This window comes from Panthera onca, chromosome B3 (genome assembly GCF_046562875.1).
Source record: "Panthera onca isolate mPanOnc1 chromosome B3, mPanOnc1 haplotype 2, whole genome shotgun sequence".
In the NCBI taxonomy this organism is placed as follows: Eukaryota; Metazoa; Chordata; class Mammalia; order Carnivora; family Felidae; genus Panthera; species Panthera onca.
The window spans coordinates 22,359,053-22,376,873 of record NC_138344.1 but is presented as its reverse complement, the minus strand read 5'-3'; the positions used below and the strand labels follow the sequence as shown (position 1 = coordinate 22,376,873).

General features: G+C 39.8%; 1 protein-coding gene across 1 annotated transcript in view; it reads right to left on the bottom strand.

The window, feature by feature from the left end:
* Positions 1-17,821, bottom strand: part of CHRNA7 (cholinergic receptor nicotinic alpha 7 subunit) — a 113,978-nt gene that overhangs the window by 14,353 nt on the left and 81,804 nt on the right. The window contains exon 5 of the mRNA XM_060617888.3: positions 3,472-3,551. Coding sequence (XP_060473871.1) covers positions 3,472-3,551 — 80 coding nt within the window. The remainder of the gene's footprint in view (positions 1-3,471; positions 3,552-17,821) is intronic.

Here is a 17,821-nt window from a genome sequence, read left to right as displayed (position 1 = left end):
CCTTCTCTCTCTGCCCCTTACCTACTTGTGCTCTGTCTCTCTCTATCAAAAATAAATAAATGTAAAAAAAAAAAATTAAAAAAAAAAAAAGAAAAAGAGTAAGTCCAAGCTAAGACAAGTTGGGAGTGAATTTCTTCCAGGTCAGAGAGGAGACCAGATAAACCCTTCTAGGAATTTATATGCCCATGTACTCCTCCCTGCCCAGAGAAAGGCCAGAAGGCAAGAGAAGGCACAAAGAGCTAACTAAGGGTGCCTCTATTCCTGCGGACAGAGTCAGCTCTGTACATTTCTGCTACTAAATTTAAAAAAGAATGAATGGAGGAAGGGATGTAACAGCTTTGCAAACACAACCCTCACCCCACAACCAAGTTAGGAGAGGGTAATAACTTCCTATCCCCTCAAGTCCCTTTATTTATTTTTTTTAAAATTTTTTAACATTTATTTATTTTTGAGATAGGGAGAGACAGAGCATGAACGGGGGAGGGTCAGAGAGAGAGGGAGACACAGAATCTGAAACAGGCTCCAGGCTCTGAGCAGTCAGCACAGAGCCCGACGCGGGGCTCGAACTCCCGGACCGCGAGATCGTGACCTGAGCTGAAGTCGGACGCTTAACCGACTGAGCCACCCAGGCGCCCCCCCTCAAGTCCCTTTAAATATGATGTTCAGTGTTACACCCAATGTTCATGGGCATCTGGAAGTCAATACAGACACTGCCCTCCCATTAATGGGCTAGATCCCTTCAAACCTACATTGCCTGTAGAAAATGTAACTCTATAACTGAATTATTCCATTTCTATGAAATGGCCAGAGAAAGAGAATCTCTAGTGACAGAAAGCAGATCAATGGTGGCCTGAGGCTGGCAGTGAGTATGGGGATTAACTGCAGACCAGCACAAAGCATCTTTTCAGGGTGATAAAAAATGTTCTAGGAGCGCCTGGGTGGGTTAGTCAGTTAAGCGTCTGACTCTTGGTTGCAGCTCAGGTCATGATCTCATGGTTCGTAAGATGGACCCTCATATTGGCTCTACACGCTGATAGCTCGGGGTCTGTGTGGGAGTGTCTCTCTCCCTCTCTCTCTGCCCCTCCCTTGCTTGCACTTTCACTCTCAAAATAAATAACCTTAAAAAAAAATGTCCTAACACTAGATTGTGGTAATGGCTGTACAACTCTGTGAATTCACTAAAAATCATTGAATCATGCAGTTAAAAGCAGTGAATTGTATGATATGTAAATTATACTTCAATAAAGCTGTTATAAAAATATGAAATAGAAAAGAAGGTAATTTCATAACCAAGTCTCTATTTCAAATCTTGTACCCAAAACATTTTTTTTTTTTTTTTGCCTGTGCTTCGTTACATGAACAGAACATCATCCCAGATCTGTTCTACATGACCCCCAGGGCACAGTCTTGCTGCCCCAGGCCAGAAAGCTCCAAACTTCTCCTGCCAATGTATGGAAGACTCCCACACTCACAGCACAACATGCCTGTCCTTACCAGGCTCCTGGGGCCATGGAGGCTGGGACACAGGAATGAAGCCTCAGAGGGGGCTATTGCACACAGGCAGCTTGGGGCTCAGGAGTACTGCTTCTTGTAGCTGAAAATAGCTTCAGCCTTCAAAACAATCTGCAACACCATATTCTTGTATACTGATGACTACTGGAGATCGTTTTTTAAAATAGCCCTCATAATAAAAGCTGCAACTCACAGCCTGGTGAAAAAGAATGTCTGTGCATGTGATGGAAGGCTCATCCCATAGCTTCAGTCTCCAAGGGGCCTACTGTTAGGTGGAAAGCCTGCTTGGGCTGGGGGAGGGGTGAAGGAACTGGGGAAAGTAAAATGGAAGCACGTGCTTTAAGACAGAAAACCTGAAAATCTATAGCTCTTCAGTCTGTACAAACATTATTGAGAGTTACCTGCCTTTGATGGATTTAATCACTTACACATTCATTTATGGAGAGGTACCTGGTTGATTAGTGGTGATTCTAAGGTGTATAAACATGGAATCTGCCCATGGGATGCTTATCCTCCACTAAGGAGGAAGAGCATTTAAGCAACAACTCAGGAGGCAAGGCCAGCTTTGCTGTGCTGTGAAATGAATAAGAAGGTATACGTGTGGTGTACAGTGTGTGTATGTGGGGGGGTGTGTTATTGGTGTGTGAATGTGTGTGGGTATGTGTGAGGGAGGTATGTGTGTGGGGTGTATATGTGGGGTTTGTGGTATGTGTATGGTGTATAATGTATGTGTGTGTGTGTGTGTGTGTGTGTGTGGTGTGTGTTGTGTTGGGGGTGGTAGGTATGTGGGTATAGTGTGGCATGTGTGTATGTGGGGGGTGGTGTGGTGTGTGTAGGTGTGTGTGTGGTGTAGGTGTGTGTGTGTATGTGGGGGGTGGTGTGGTGCGTGTATGTGTATGGGGGAGGTATATATGTGCGGTGTTTTGTGTGCCTGATGTTCTATAAATTTAATCCACAGTGAATGCAAGTCCCCCTTGTCAGGTCATTTCCCATTCTCCTTAAAACCTGGAAGCTGGGCAACCCTGGACATTTTCTGGTAGGTGGTGTGTAATGTGTATTCATGTATGTGTTGTGCAGGGGGTGGTAGGTGTGTGGGTGTGGTGTGGTGTGTGTGTGTGTGTTGGTGGTGAGGTGGGAGGTGGTTGCAGATTGCCTGGGAGCAGGAAGTTAAATGGTTGCAGTGGGGAAATAATCCTGGAAAGAACATGTAAAAAATCATCTCAAAGATTTCTAAAACTCTGTTAATACCTATATGCCTCAAAGCATTAAAACCCAGGTTCCTCATGCTCTATATTATTCAGTGAACAGCCCAGGGCCCAGTGAATTGACAGAAATGATGGGCTTTTGGGAAAAAAAAAATCAATTCCAGGAAGCAGTTAACCATCAACTGGTTGGGAAGGAGAAGAGAAGCTCAGTTAGGAATAAGTCATTGATGAGCCCCACTTTGAAATCACTTGCTCTTATACCCAACACCCAAGTCCTCTGTAACACACACACTCAAGAAGCCAGCAAGTCCACCATCTTGCCCCAACACCTGAAGAGCAGCACCTGCCAAGATATGCAGTCTGGTGGGAGGGGAAATGGCGAGCTGAAATGGGTAGAGAGAATGGCCAGGGTTGCCCAGCTTGCAGGTTTTAAGGAGAACTGAAAATGACCTGACAAGGGGGACTTGCATTCACTGTGGATTCAATTTAAAGAACATGAGGCACACAATAAGAACATACGACACATGCCACCAAAGACAGTTTGAGCCATGACCCCAAGACAAAAAAAAAAAGGGAAAGATGGCATCATCAAGTTCAGGAAATACACGCAAGCACACAGGGAAGAAAACAGGAAGGGGTGGTTGTGAATGAGGCAAAGGAGGCCCACCACTAGTGTGAGCAACCATTGGGGGATTAGCACCCCAAACATGCTGAAATTGTCTAACTACAGGAGGACAAAGGAAGTGGATCTTACCTGGAGGGAGGTACTGGCAATGCCCAGAAGAATTAACTAACACGTTGGTGTGGAATGTGGCATCAAATCGCTCATCAGCACTAGAAACACAAAAAGGATTTCATGAGTCAGCACTGCCAGGCAGTGGGTTTCCCATGCCCTTAGGTCTGTCGTGACTGTGCTGGAATAGCTCTGGCAGGTGCTACTCTTCGCGCTTGGGTCATGCCACCATTCACAGCCTGCCTGGGAGATCTCAGAGCAGAGGTTGGTAGAGGTCAATGTCCACCACCACCCCCTCATTTCATATGAACTGTGATTTTCATATGCATATAAAACAAAGTTCTTAGCAAAAGTCAATCCTGAAGACAATTTCATGGGACAGGAGCAGATGAGAAATTTCTATCTATCTGTAGGGTAGAAGCTCTCTGCCATTGACAGCCCCATGCAGGCATGGATTTTGATCCACTGTCCTCAAAGCTCCAGTTCCAGTCTCCTGAATGTGCCCAATGCTTGGTTGATGCTTATCCAATACATCTTGAATGACTGAAGCTGCAAGCGCAGGAGGTTGCCAGGCATAGGCAGAGCCCAGAGGCATACTGGGCACCATGAATAGCAATGACGGGAATGTGGGCAGGTGAAGAGAGAAGAATTAGGTATAAGTTTTAGATAGATCCTCCCCAGGCCCCTCCCGGCCCATGTTCAGAAACTCCTGCAGCCAGCAGTTAACAAATTCTATAAAGGGGATGGGAAGAAGACACAAAACAGGAAGAAAGAACAACAATTAAAGCCAACAGCACTTATTATCCATGACTTTTATTTTCTGTATTATGATGCTTTGCTGACCCTGGATGAAGTGTGCCCCCCTTCCACTCCCAGGTTAGCCAGTTCCCAGAGATAGCAGACAACTTGTTCACCAGTGTATCTCTCAAATGCAAACCATCAAATCCAGAGCCCACACCCCAGCCACCTCCTTTATCAGGGTTTCATATTCTAGGCCTCTATCCCTCTGCCCTAATAACCAGAGGGCCAGGTACCAGACAGCTAGGGACAGCCCCTATCACCCAGAGCCCACTGAAATTATTCACACTGGCCAATCTTAACTCTGCTCATCCTGCCTCACCAGTTCCATTCCACAGAAACCACAACAAAGGCTCTTGCCCGTGTTCCCCCTTCACTCCGTCTGCCTCCTGACCCACCCCGGTGTTTTCTTGTGTGGGTCTGCATGGTGTGCTATGCCTCCTGTTTCTAGGGAACTGTGAGTAAAAACTGCTTCCTCCATGACAGCTACTTCTGTGTCTGCATCTCTTAGCATACCTCATTAAAACAAATCCTGGCTATCCTTAAATAAAAAGAAACAGAATTCCCTCAAGAAAATACAGGCAGCCGGGTCAAAACGCTAGCACCAAGGAGTTAAATTCCTCTCCTTTTAGCATCTGGGGACCTGTAGTAAGGCTGCATACTTCTGCAGAGGCTGGGGCAGCCTTTTCTAATCCTGAGGTCCTCTGAAAGGGAAACTCAGAGTCACAAGATATTTGAGGACAGCACTCAGCATGAGAGACACAATTAAAGACACAGAAAAGATCCAAGAAGAAGAAGTGAATGAAAGGAACAAAAAAAATTTGCTCCTTAAAAAATATCCTCACAGAAATTCAAGAGGATATTGCATTTAGTAAAACACAGCAATACGAAAATTAAATTTTGGCTTATGAAATAAATGTTTATAGACAGGTAGGAGGTCTGGCTGATAAGAATTACAAAGATGAAATGTGAGACATTGATGAAGAGGGCCTTCAGAGTACAAGGCCAGGGGAACTCAACAGCTGCTGGAGAAACAACAGGGGCAATGGGTGGGAGGGAAGGGTCAAAGAAATCACACAGAGAAATTCTAGGGCTGAAAGAAACCAGTCAAGCATGAAGGCAAAGAGAGGCACCTTCAAGAACATTAAAGGCCTTACAGAGCTTGTGTCCCACGTGCTAGATTTGAGGATGAGCTCTAGGAAAATGAGGGTGAATACTGAAAAAGAAGAAATAAACTTTTGAACTAAAACTAAGTATCAGGGCAGGTGGGTGGTTCAAAGGGTTAAGTGTCCAATTCTGGATTTCAGCTCAGGTCCTGATATCATGGCTCAAGATTTAGCACCTGCATGGGGCTCTGCGCCGACAGAGAGGAGCCTGCTTGGGATTTTCTCACCCTCTTTCTGACCCTCCCCTGCTTGTGTATACGCTCTCTCTCTCTCAAAATAAATAAATAAACATTTAAATAAATAAATAAATTGGGGTGCCTGGGTGGCTCAGTTGGTTGAGTGTCTGACTTCAGCTCAGGTCATGATCTCATGGTTTGTGAGTTCGAACCCCACATCAGTCTCTGTGCTGACAGCTCAGATCCTGGACCCTGCTTCAGTTTCGGTGTCTCCCCCTCTCTCTGCCCCTTCCCTCTCTCAAAAATAAACATTAATTTTTTTTAAATAAAAAATTATAAATAAATAAATAAATAAATAAATAAATAAATAAATAAAACTAGGGATCAAGAAAATGGATTTCCATGATGAGCTGTGCAGTAGACCTAGAAAAGGCACAGAGGGGGTGTGTTTACACATTACAGCAAGATATGAGGTGTCTCTGAAGAGACTGAAGTAGATTCAGAGCAATGGAGAGAAGAAATAAGCTGGAAAACACCACAGATTCTATTAAAGACACATTAAAAAAATCACTGTAATAAGAAAAAGAAATGTCAACCACAAACTGCGGAAAACACTGTACAAAAAAAGTCAGGGTTTGAATATGAAACAAAAATGTGATGATGTGCAGAGGAAGAAGGAAGAGAGAGAGACTAAGCCACCACAAAAGGATAATCCTTTGAGATGAAGGACACACCCACCTCCTTAACTCTGAGCACACACAGGGAGAAGGAGGAGGGGGCAGGCTCAAGGTGCAAATATTCTTTGCTTGACTGTGGTCTGTACCCCACTGTCTCAATGAATCACATGATAAACAGGGACTAGGCACAAAATAGCTGAAAATGTGGACCTTCACAAAATCACTTTATATCATATCATGATTTTCAAACTGAGTTCTCAGGAACCGTGAGATTCTGTGGATGTGCTTTGGAGTTTCTGTAAATGTTTATTCCAACATCTCATTTCCTTGTATTTAAAAATGCTAATAAAAGTCCAAACCCACTCAAATTTTTACAAAATTTTAACTCTTCAGAATAGACTACCTACCAGTGGATTAATGCATGTGGCCCATTTAACTCCTTTTTTGGTGGAAGTTTAAGCTAAAACTTCTCTTGGCATGGTTATGCTGCATTTATAAACCTCTTGTGAATGAGTTACCCAGTAAGACTTCAGTTTTGCACTGCTCTTTTTCAAACTTCACATTTGAGCCTACAATTCCAACTCAGAACCAGCACGTTTCCACCTCTGTAGCTACAACTGAGAGCACTGTGCGATTCATGACAGAGGATACATAGTTTTGCTTATTTTAAGCTTGGGTTTCTTCTCTGATTTTTACATTTATAACAAAGACTGTGAGCATCTGTTAGATCAGTGACTCAGTTCTGGAAGGAAAAAAAAAAATTCCTCCAAGCTCTTCCTCCATACATTTGGATCAATTTAATTGAAGACTCTTGAGATCACAAGACAAATGAGTAAAATCAAGATAAAAATCTGTTTCCATTAGCCAACAGTTTACCTATGTGACTCACTGATTTTTAAATGCGGTCCAACCAAAATAGAATATTGAAGACAAACAGAATTGTAACTCTGTCATCATTATCAAAATTCAAATCTTAATATTTTTTTGGCAGTTTTAGAATTCTTTTCCATTTTATACATAAATGATATAAAAGTAAACTCCTGTAATAATTGTATGTTAATACCACTTATCTGTTTTGGCCATGATAACTGGAGATAAAGTTTGAAAAAGGGCCCTATTGCTAAAAACTGAGTCTGAAAACAGCTCTCCAAGGCAAGTAATGAAGTTCCTATGAAACATGAGTAGCCGAAACCACTGCAGTGACACAGGAGGTGACAGTGTCAGTGCTGTTTGGCTTCCGGCCCAGCACTATGTGCATTCAGTGATGTACAATGGGGGGGGCAGCAGATAGTGACCATGAGGCCATGTGGTAACACAGCCTTGCAGCCAGCAGAAACTGATAACCATGGGTTGGGATGGGTCCAAGGACTCAGTTCATTCCTCTTTCTGCTCTGTTGTGCATGTGAACCTTTCTGTATTAAACAGTTTGAATATATATACTAATATATACTAGAACACGATGTGCTCACAGAGTTCTTGACAACTTAGGCACATGGCCCCTTCATTACCTTCGAGGGCTCCTCTCTCTAGCTGCCTGGGTCCTTGTCCAGCCAGCGAAGGGCAGACAGGCTCCCACCCCCACCACTGATGGGGCAACAAGGGCAATGGGCCTTGGCCATTGAAAAGTGACCATGGACAGGAGGGATATTTAACCTAAATATTCAGGGTTGAGGCCCTATGTCCTTAGTGGGGTGGTCAGGAAGAAAGGGCATCTGGATATGCTCTAAAGATGGGCAGAGCTCCAGCAGGTGGAAAGGAAAGTTGCTATATCCCCAACAGAAGGCATGATCTGATCACATATCTGGAGGTTAACTAGACAGAGGGAAACTTCATGAAGGTGTGGTTCGTCTAGACCCTGAGGTGAGTGAGGTATTGCCCCAACACCTTATCTTAGCACTTGCCTCAGCAGCAAGGCTAGCATGGAGGCTTGAGAGCAAACTGTGGGTGGCTATGACTGCAGGATCCAGGAGTCAATCAATGCTTATGGAATTAATTACAAGCTGTGCTTTCAGAAGCCATTGAAGGCACGGGCCAGCAGAGGTGAACCCTGGAGGTATGGGATTAGATTCCTTCCTGTTTTCCATTCCTTAGGGCTTGCTCTGTGCCTAGTTCCACCCCTGACTCCTGGCCTGGGAAGCAGAGCCTCTGAACCCAGCTCAGTGCAGCCTCCTGCTTAGCCTGCCCTACAGCAGTGACCCCCACTGAGGAGCATGGAGGAGCTCAGCCTCAAGCCGGGGAAAAGAAACTGAACATGCCACCCCCAGAATCCTTTGGTCCTGGAGTCTGGCTGTCAGTGCCCTGAGAGAGAAGAACAGGGTGACCAGCCATCAAGAAAGCCCAGAAAGTCAACTCCCAACAGGCCACATACTCACTAAACTATGATTCTACATACAGGTAATTCTGAAAGAAAGAGGAAAAAAAAATCCAGGGTCACCCTGCTGTACCAAAGAGGGTAGGCACTAGGTATGTGGGCTCATGAAGACTCTAATGAATAAGGATTCATGTACAATCCGCCCTATTCCCTCTGAGCTCACATTGTCCTTGAAAGAAGGATGGAAAAGCAGAAGAGATGAAAAATGATCTCAACTGTTCTTACCACAAAATGAAATAATGATTATGTGATGTGATAGAAGTATTAGCTAATGTTACAGTGGTAATTAAATTGCAATATATATTTGTATCAATACATTGCACACAGTAAACTTACATATGGTTATAGGTCAATTATATCTCAATAAATTTTTTTAAAAAATAAATAAAAACATTGGAAGGAAAAAAAGTAAAGGGGGAAGAAACAGAGAGCCAATCTATCTCAAAAGACAGTGGATCAAGGTATCATTTATTTTAAATCTCTTTTTTAAAAAAGCTATCAATTACATGTTAAGACATCTCTGATATAAAGTATGTTTAGATTTCAGAGGGGAAAACAGTCTGTTTAGAATAGATGAATTTTGTTTCAAAAGAGAGTAATATGAGACTCTTAAATACAGGAAACAAACTGAGGGGTGATGGGGAGGTAGGGGAGAGGGAAAAATGGGTGATGGGCATTGAGGAGGGCACTTGTTGGGATGAACACTGGGTGTTGTATGTAAGCGATGAATCATTGGAATCTACCCCCAAAACCAAGAGCACACTGCATACATTGTATGTTAGCCAACTTGACAATAAATTATATTGAAAAAAAAGAAAAGTAGTAAGTCCTTTTTCGGGATACTTTTAGTTCTGTATTTTACTCTAAAATGTTAACGGTCTACTACCAGCAATGTGGCCAGTCACAGTCTGTGAACAAAAAGTCTTGAGCAGAACTGAAATTTTATGGCCATTTCTACCTGTCAGAGATCCCAGGGGACAGATATCTGGGCATCAGCTGGAAGCTTCCAGAGCAATATATTCAATCCGTTCTTTATCCGCCAATTTACATGTTAAGTGGCATGTAACATGGATGTTATTATAATAATTGAATGTAACATTGGATGGATTATAACCATGTTATAAATAAGAAAATGTTATTACAGTATGTATCAAGTTTCTGAGCTCCCTATTTTGTTCCTTGAATTATATGACTATGTCTGACCTAGTACAATATCATCTTAATCACTACAACATAATGAAATGTTGGTATTTGGCAGAGTAAGTCCCCCAACTTTGTTCTTTTAAACATTGTATCACTGGAGCACCTGGGTGGCTCAGTCTATTAAGTATCTGACTTCAGCTCAGGTCATGATCTCATGGTTATTGGGTTTGAGCCCTGCATCCTCTGTACTGCCTGCTTGGGATTCTCTCTCCCTTCCTCCCTGCCCCTCCACAACTCACTATCTCTCTTTCTCAAAATAAATAAACTTAAAAAAAATTTTTTTAAATGTTGCATCACCTACCCTTTACTCATCATTGTAAATTACAGGATCCACTTGTCCACTCCCACTAAGACCTTGTTGAGACTTCAGTTGCAATCACATTAAATTTATAGAATAGTTTGGGAAAATTGGGCATCTTTGCAATATTCAATTTTCATATAAATATGATATAACTCATCATTTATTTTGGTCTTTCTTATATTTATTTTTATTGGTACTTATAAACACTTGCAGATATTGGAAATAAAATTTGTTAAATTACATTTTCTAATTGTCACATGGGTAAAGAAATACATTCAATATTTTTACACTTGTCTTATATCCAATATATTTTGTCTAGGTAGTCTCTAAAAGTTTTTTTTTTATGTAAAGAAATTGCATATTCTATGAATGATGATAATTTAGTTTATTCCTTTCTAATACTTGATGTTTTATTCCTTTGTTTTCATTACTACTTAAATTCATACCATTGTTAAGATATGTGATGACAATGATTATCCTTATTTGTTCCACATACAGAAACTTCTAAATGTTTGAACTTTAAATGGGTAAAGACCTTAAATCAAGTGAAATTAAGTTTTATTCTATTTCAGGGTGCCTGGTGGCTCAGTTGATTAAGTGTCTGACTTTTGATCTCAGCTCAGGTCATGATCTCATGGTTTGTGTGTTCGAGCTCCTCGCTGATAGTGAGGAGTCTGCTTTGGATTCTCTCTCTCTGCCTCTCTCTCTGCCAATAGCCAGCTTGCCCATGTATGCTCTCTCTCTCAAAAAAAAAAACTTAAAACAAAAGTTTTATTCTATTTCACAAGTGGATATTAAACACTGTCAGTTTATTTTTCTGCACTTACCAAGATGATCACATAATTTTTCTCCATTCTGTAAATAGGATGAGTCATATAAATGGATTTTTCTAAAGTTAAACAAAACTTATATTTCTAACAGAAAACTAAATTTGATAGGATTTATTTTTAATTATTGCTAGATTTGGTGAGCTAATATTGTAGTTAAGATTTATACATGTATATTCATAATTGACATTATACACTAGATGGAACTTGCCTATAAAACCCACCTTTTCCTTTCTTTTTCAAAACATATTAACCAAGAAAATGAAATTGCAGGCTTCAGATGTGGAGAAAATGTTTGAAAAAGACATACCTGATAAAGAATATAATCTAAAATACACAAAGAACTCTTGAAACTCAACAATAAGGGGGAAAAAAAAAACAACCTAATTAAAAAATGAGCCAGAAACCTGAACAGAGACATCAACAAAGATATACAGATGTCAAATAAGCATAAGAAAAGATTCTCCACATCATATGTCATTAGGGAAATGCAAATTAAAATGAGAAACATTTCTTAGATGGCCAAAACCCAGAACACTGACACCAAACGCTGACAAGGATATGGAGCAAGAAAAACTCTGATTCATTAATAGTGGGAATACAAAATGGTACAGACACTTGGGGCTATAGTTTGGTAGTTTTTTTACAAAACTAAACATACTCTTACCACACAATCCAATAATCATACTCCTTGGTATTTACCCAAAGGAGCTGAAAGCTTATGTATGTAATACACAAAAATCTGCACATGGATGTTTGTAGTAGCTTTATCCATAATTCCCCAAATTTGGAAGCAACCAAGATGTCTTTCAGTAGGTGATTGGATAAATCAACTGTGTTACATCCAGACAATGGGAAATTATTCAGCAAAAAAAAGAAATGAGCTAACAAGCCATGAAAAGACATGTAGGAACCTTAAATGCTTATTACTAGGCCAATTTGAAAAGGCTACATATGTAGGATTCCAACTATAAGACATTCCAGAAAAGGCAAAACTGCCAGGGGTTGTGGTGAGGGAGGGATAAATAGGTGGGGTAGAAAATGTTTAGGGCAGTGAAACTACTCTGTGTGATATCACAATGGTGGATATATGTTATTATACATTTGTCCAAACCCAGAGAATGTATATGAAGAGTGAACCCTAAATGAAACTATAGACTTAGGTAATAATGACGTGTTAATGTAAGTTCATCAATTGTATCAAATGTACCACTCTGATGTGAGACGTCGATAATGGAGGAGGTTATGCAAATGTGGGGGCAGAGAATATAGGGGAAATCTCTGTATTTTCCATTCAATTATCCTGTGAACCTAAAACTGCTCTAAAAAATAAAGTCTAATTATTTTTAAAAGTTGATTTATTTTTGACAGAGAGACCACAAGCAGGGGAGGGGCAGAAAGAGAGAGGGAAGCAGAATCTGAAACAGGCTGCAGTCCCTGAGCTGTCAGCACAGAGTCTGACAGAGGACTCAGACCCACAAGCTGTGAAATCATGACCTGAGCTTAAGTCTGACGCTTAACCTACGGAGCCACCCAGGAACCCCAATAAAGTCTATTTTTAAGAAATATATATTGATTCAATTTTCTTGTCTATTTTTTTCTATTTTGTCTAGAACCAGCTTCTATTTTTCTAGAAAAAGTTAATTCTGGCTAAATTTCCAAATTTATTGGCATAAAGTTGTCTATATTAATCTCACTTGTTTTTGTTTTTGTTTTTAATATATATTAAATTTATTGTCAAATTGGTTTCCATACAACACCCAGTGCTCATCCCAACAGGTGCCCTCCTCAATGCCCATTATCCCTCCCAACCCCCATCAACCCTCAGTTTATTCTCAGTCTTTAAGAGTCTCTTATGGTTTGGCTCCCTCCCTAACTTTTTTTTTTCTTCCCTTCCCCTCCCCCATGGTCTTCTGTAAAGTCTCACTTGTTTTAAAATGCCTGTTGGAGGTTATAAACCCTTTACATACCTAATAAACATTTGTTTGTATCTTCTTTATTTCCTAAATAATTACTCTGAGGTGTGTTCATTTTATTAGTTTTTAATTATCTTTATTTTTTTATTTTATTATTATTATTTTTTATTTTAGAGAGAGACAGCGAGCATGAGCAGGTGAGGGGGACAGAGGGACAGAGAGTCTTAAGCAAGTTCCACACTCAACATGGAGCACAACTTGAGGCTCGATCCCACAACCCTAGCATCATGACCTGAGCTGAATTCAAGGGTCAGACGCTCAACTGACTGAGCCACCCAGGCATCCCTATTAGTTCTTTTTAAAAAAAGTTTATTTCTTGATTTCTATCTTACTTATTTAATGTATTTCTACTCTTTGTTGTCCCTTCTATTTACTTAATATTAATATTTTTCTAACTTCTTGAGATTGGTGATTAACTCACAAATTTCCTTTTAAAATGTTTTCTTTTTGTTTTTTTTATTTTTATTTTTTATTTTTTAAAATTTACATCCAAGTTAGTTAGCATACAGTGCAACACTGATTTCAGGAGTAGATTCCTTAGTGCCCCTTACCCATTTAGCCCATCCCCCCCTCCCATAACCCCTCCAGTAACCCTCAGTTTGTTCCCCATATTTATAAGTCTCTTCTGTTTTGTTCCCCTCCCTGTTTTTATATTATTTTTGTTGCCCTTCCCTTATGTCAATCTGTTTTGTCTCTTAAAGCCCTCATATGAGTTAAGTCATATGATTTTTGTCTTTCTGTGACTAATTTCACTTGGCATAATACCCTCCAGTTCCATTCACCTAGTTGCAAATGGCAAGATTTCATTCTTTTTGATTGCCAAGCAATACTCCATAAAACCTTTTCTAATGTAAATATTTAAGGTTACATATTCCCCCTACATACACACAGAAACAAAGACACATAGACACACGCATACACTCTCACACTAAAGATATTTAGTTCTCCAGATATTTACTTTTAGTAAAACAAGGATAAATCTATTCCTATATCTGTGTCTATGTATATCTCTATTAACTATTATATTTATATATTGGGTAAGTCTTGTTAACTGTGTAGTTAAAAACTTAGATATCCTTGGTTTTTTTTCCTCTTCTTAAACTATCAATTACTGAAAGAAGTACATCAAAATCTTCTGCCATAATTATGGCTTTGTCTGTCAATTGTCTTTATTTGTTTCAAAGATATTTTGTGTTTATTGCATACATACATGTGAGATTTGTTATATAGTCCTTTTTTAAATGTTTATTTATTTTGAGAGAGAGAGAGAGAGAGAGAGAGAGAGAGAGAGGGAGAAGCGGAAGAGAGAATCTTAATCAGGCTCTGCACTGTCTGCATAGAGCCTGATGTGAGGCTCAATCCCATGAACCATGAGCCAAAATCAAGAGTCAGACACTCAACTAATTAAGCCACCCAGGTGCCTCATGATTTGTTAGAAACTGTTTCTCTTTTATCACTGACTTTACCTTGAATTTTAGTTGTTCTTTTTTCTTACAGTGTGTGTTGTGTTTTTTTGTTTTCTTTTTTTTTTTTTTTTTTTGGGGGGGGGGTTGTTTTGTTTGTTGCTGTTGTTTTCCTGTTGTAAATACAGCCATTCTCATTCCTGGTTCCTGTTTGTCAGGTATCATCTTTTCATTTTTTACTTTTTATTTTAATTAGTGTGTTTATTTTTGTCTCATGTACTTAAGTGCTTTAGTTCCATCCAAACAGCCAATAGCTGGATTTTTAAAAGTATATATAGTTGGGAAACTCGGTACTTTTACCTAGCTACCTAATCCATTTACTTTTATCTTCTATGTTGCTAATGCTTGGTTTTATTTCTACTACTTACTTAATTTTGTGCTTTCAGTTTCTCTCTCCTTTGATTGTCTCCTTTCTTTGGGTTTCTTGTGTTTTCCTTATTTTTCTCCCCACTTGCTCTCTACCTGTTTGAAAGTTCACTATATTCTTACGCTTCTGATGGTTATTCTTATATTTTTAATGTGTCTTACTCAAAAATGACAACTCTATGCCCTGCCAGAGCAACTTAAGTACAACAGTGTTTTACCTGCACTTGCTCTCCAAGTACTGCCTTCCACATAATTATTTCCAGCATTTAATCTCTTTGCTTTTAATACCTCCAAGTTCATCATTATTATTTTATATATTCTAATTTGTTTGTATTTACCTGACTTTTTAACCAACTTCTTTGCTTACCATTCCTTTTCAAACCTTGTTCCTAAGTGTTTATTCTGGTAGTTTCCTTAGTAGTATTTCTGGCAGTTTCCCACTGCATGGGAAACTTTTTTAGTCTTTGTTTTCCTGAAAATGTCTGATTTTGCCCCTCATGTAAAAAATGATTTGGCTGGGGAAAGACTTCTAGGTGGATAATTATTTTCTTTCAGTACTTAGACAATATTCTCTCTCTCTTGTTTTTATTAATGGATTCTACTGTGGCTTCTAAAAGATCTGCAGTCTAATTGTCACATCTTTGTTAGTAAGCTGCCCTTTTTTCTTTCATTGTTCCCAGGATCTCCTTAGCTTTGAATGATCTGCAGCTTTTAGAAATGGTATGTCTAGGGGCTCATTTCCTACTATCTACCTTTCCTCAGACTTGTATGTCCTGAATCTGAGGATTTATGTTTTTCATCAATATTATTAAATTTTCAGCCACTCTTTTGGAACACGGCTTATGTTGAAAAAAAGTGTTGTTTCAATGAAAAACTGTATCCTTGCTAACACACGGTTCTGAGTTACCCTGTCATTGTGTTTGAGCTATTTAGCAGTGCTTTGTAAGCTCCAAGCAATTGATAGATGTATAAATTATATGCTGTCTGGTAGTGATTTAACTGGTGGTGATTTTACTTTCTGTGCGTTGTAGATAAACAAGTTTTGTGTCCACCTACAATTTCTCTCAATATTCCCCTCCTCCATATAAATCTTCCTGATGTAACTTCTCCTTTGAACTGGCTCTAACATCTGTCAGTTATATAAGTAAAATAAATTCTTTAACATGTGTTCATTTTTTATGTCTATATACAAGTCACAATTTTACCTTTCTTCTGATTATTTTCAGAATAATCTCATGAAACTTCTCCCACATTCTATTATTTCCTTCTATTTTACTAGCAAACATGTGTGGGAACACTAATCCTACATATGAGAGGGACCCATACTCCATGTCTTGCAGAATTAAGTACATGGTATCCCTTAGATTCATGCTTGCATATCTGCTTTCTGCATGACCTCAGACACACTGTGCTTTAATATGATTATGATCATGATTATTTATTCCTATTTTACTCTATTTGCAAAATAGGAATAATAATAATACCTTTCTCATAAGGTTGTTAATATATGTAAGACATCTGGACTAGGACCTGGCACACAGAAACATCACAGAAGTGTTAGATTTTTTTGCAATTATTCACTATTCTTTTCATATTTTCCATCTATTTAGCTTGCTATAATTCATTCAGCAAATAGCCTCTTCTTCGACTATGTCTCATGATACCCAATGCCTCCACTGAGTTTTTAATTTTGATGGTTAAATTTCTCACCTCTATTAATTCTGCTTGACCTTTTAAAAAACGTTTTTAATGTTTATTTATTTTTGAGACAGAGAGAGACAGAGCATGAACGAGGGAGGGTCAGAGAGAGAGGGAGACACAGAATCTGAAGCAGGCTCCAGGCTCTGAGCTGTCAGCACAGAGCCCGACGCGGGGCTTGAACTCACGGATTGTGAGATAATGACCTGAGCCGAAGTCGGACGCTTAACCGACTGAGCCACCCAGGTGCCCCTTGCTTGACTTTTTAAAGCTGCTTTAAAAAAAAAAAAAAAATTCTTTAATGTTTATTTATTTTTGAGACAGAGAGACAGAGCATGAACAGGGGAGGGTCAGAGAGAGAGGGAGACACAGAATCTGAAGCAGGCTCCAGGCTCTGAGCTGTCAGCACAGAGCCTGACACAGGGCTCGAACTTGTGGACCATGATATCATGACCTGAGCCAAAGTCAGACGCTTAACTGACTGAGCCACCCAGGTGCCCCTTAAAGCTGCTTTTTAAATGGTACATTCCTCTTTTCTTGTGTTTTCAATTCTTAATCATGTTTAATTCTCTTAAAAATATTTGTTAGTTTCAATTATCTAAAGTTTAGATCTAAATCTATTTGCTGTGTTTTCCATTTGTTCCAAGTGAGTGGTTTCTTTGTTTTATAATTTTAATTTTCAATTCCTCTTTAGCAGGGTTTTTGTTTTTGTGTATGTGTATACTTTTTAAGTGAGTTCCATCTTACTTTCTCTGCTGTTTCATTCCTTATAGAGTCTTTGTACCATTTTCTGTAAGAACAAGAGCTCATGTTGGTGTTGATGCAGAAACAGCATTGGTGGGAGAGGAGGGCAGGGAAGTGAGGGGACAGTGGGAGGAAAGAACAGAGTCCTGTGGCTTTCCTGTCACAGCTGTACAGCCCTTGTCCATGGACACTTCTCCTTGTCCTGCCTTGTACTATTTGTCAGACTGCAGAAGTCACATGGCTCAAACACAGATTTACCACCTATGGAGCTTGAAGAGGGCACATAGAAGCTTCCTAATGGGACAGACTGGAATGAACCTTCAGCCCACTAGACCCAGAAGGCAGCTTCCCCCAGCACAGCCTGAAACAGGCAAACTTCTTTTTTCATTTTCCTGCACTGAAAAGTAAGTGCTTTCTTAGTCCACTTCTCACTGACAGCAGCATTTCCACACCATGCCAGCTTTCTCAGTTTCACCCCACCTCTTAGGGGGCAAGTGAGAGGAAGCACATGTATTACTCCTGCCTCGGTGGGTGATTAGTTTTGTGACACAGAACAGCTCGTTGAACTCTCCAGGGCCCCATGTGGGAAAGAGAGAGATGATCTC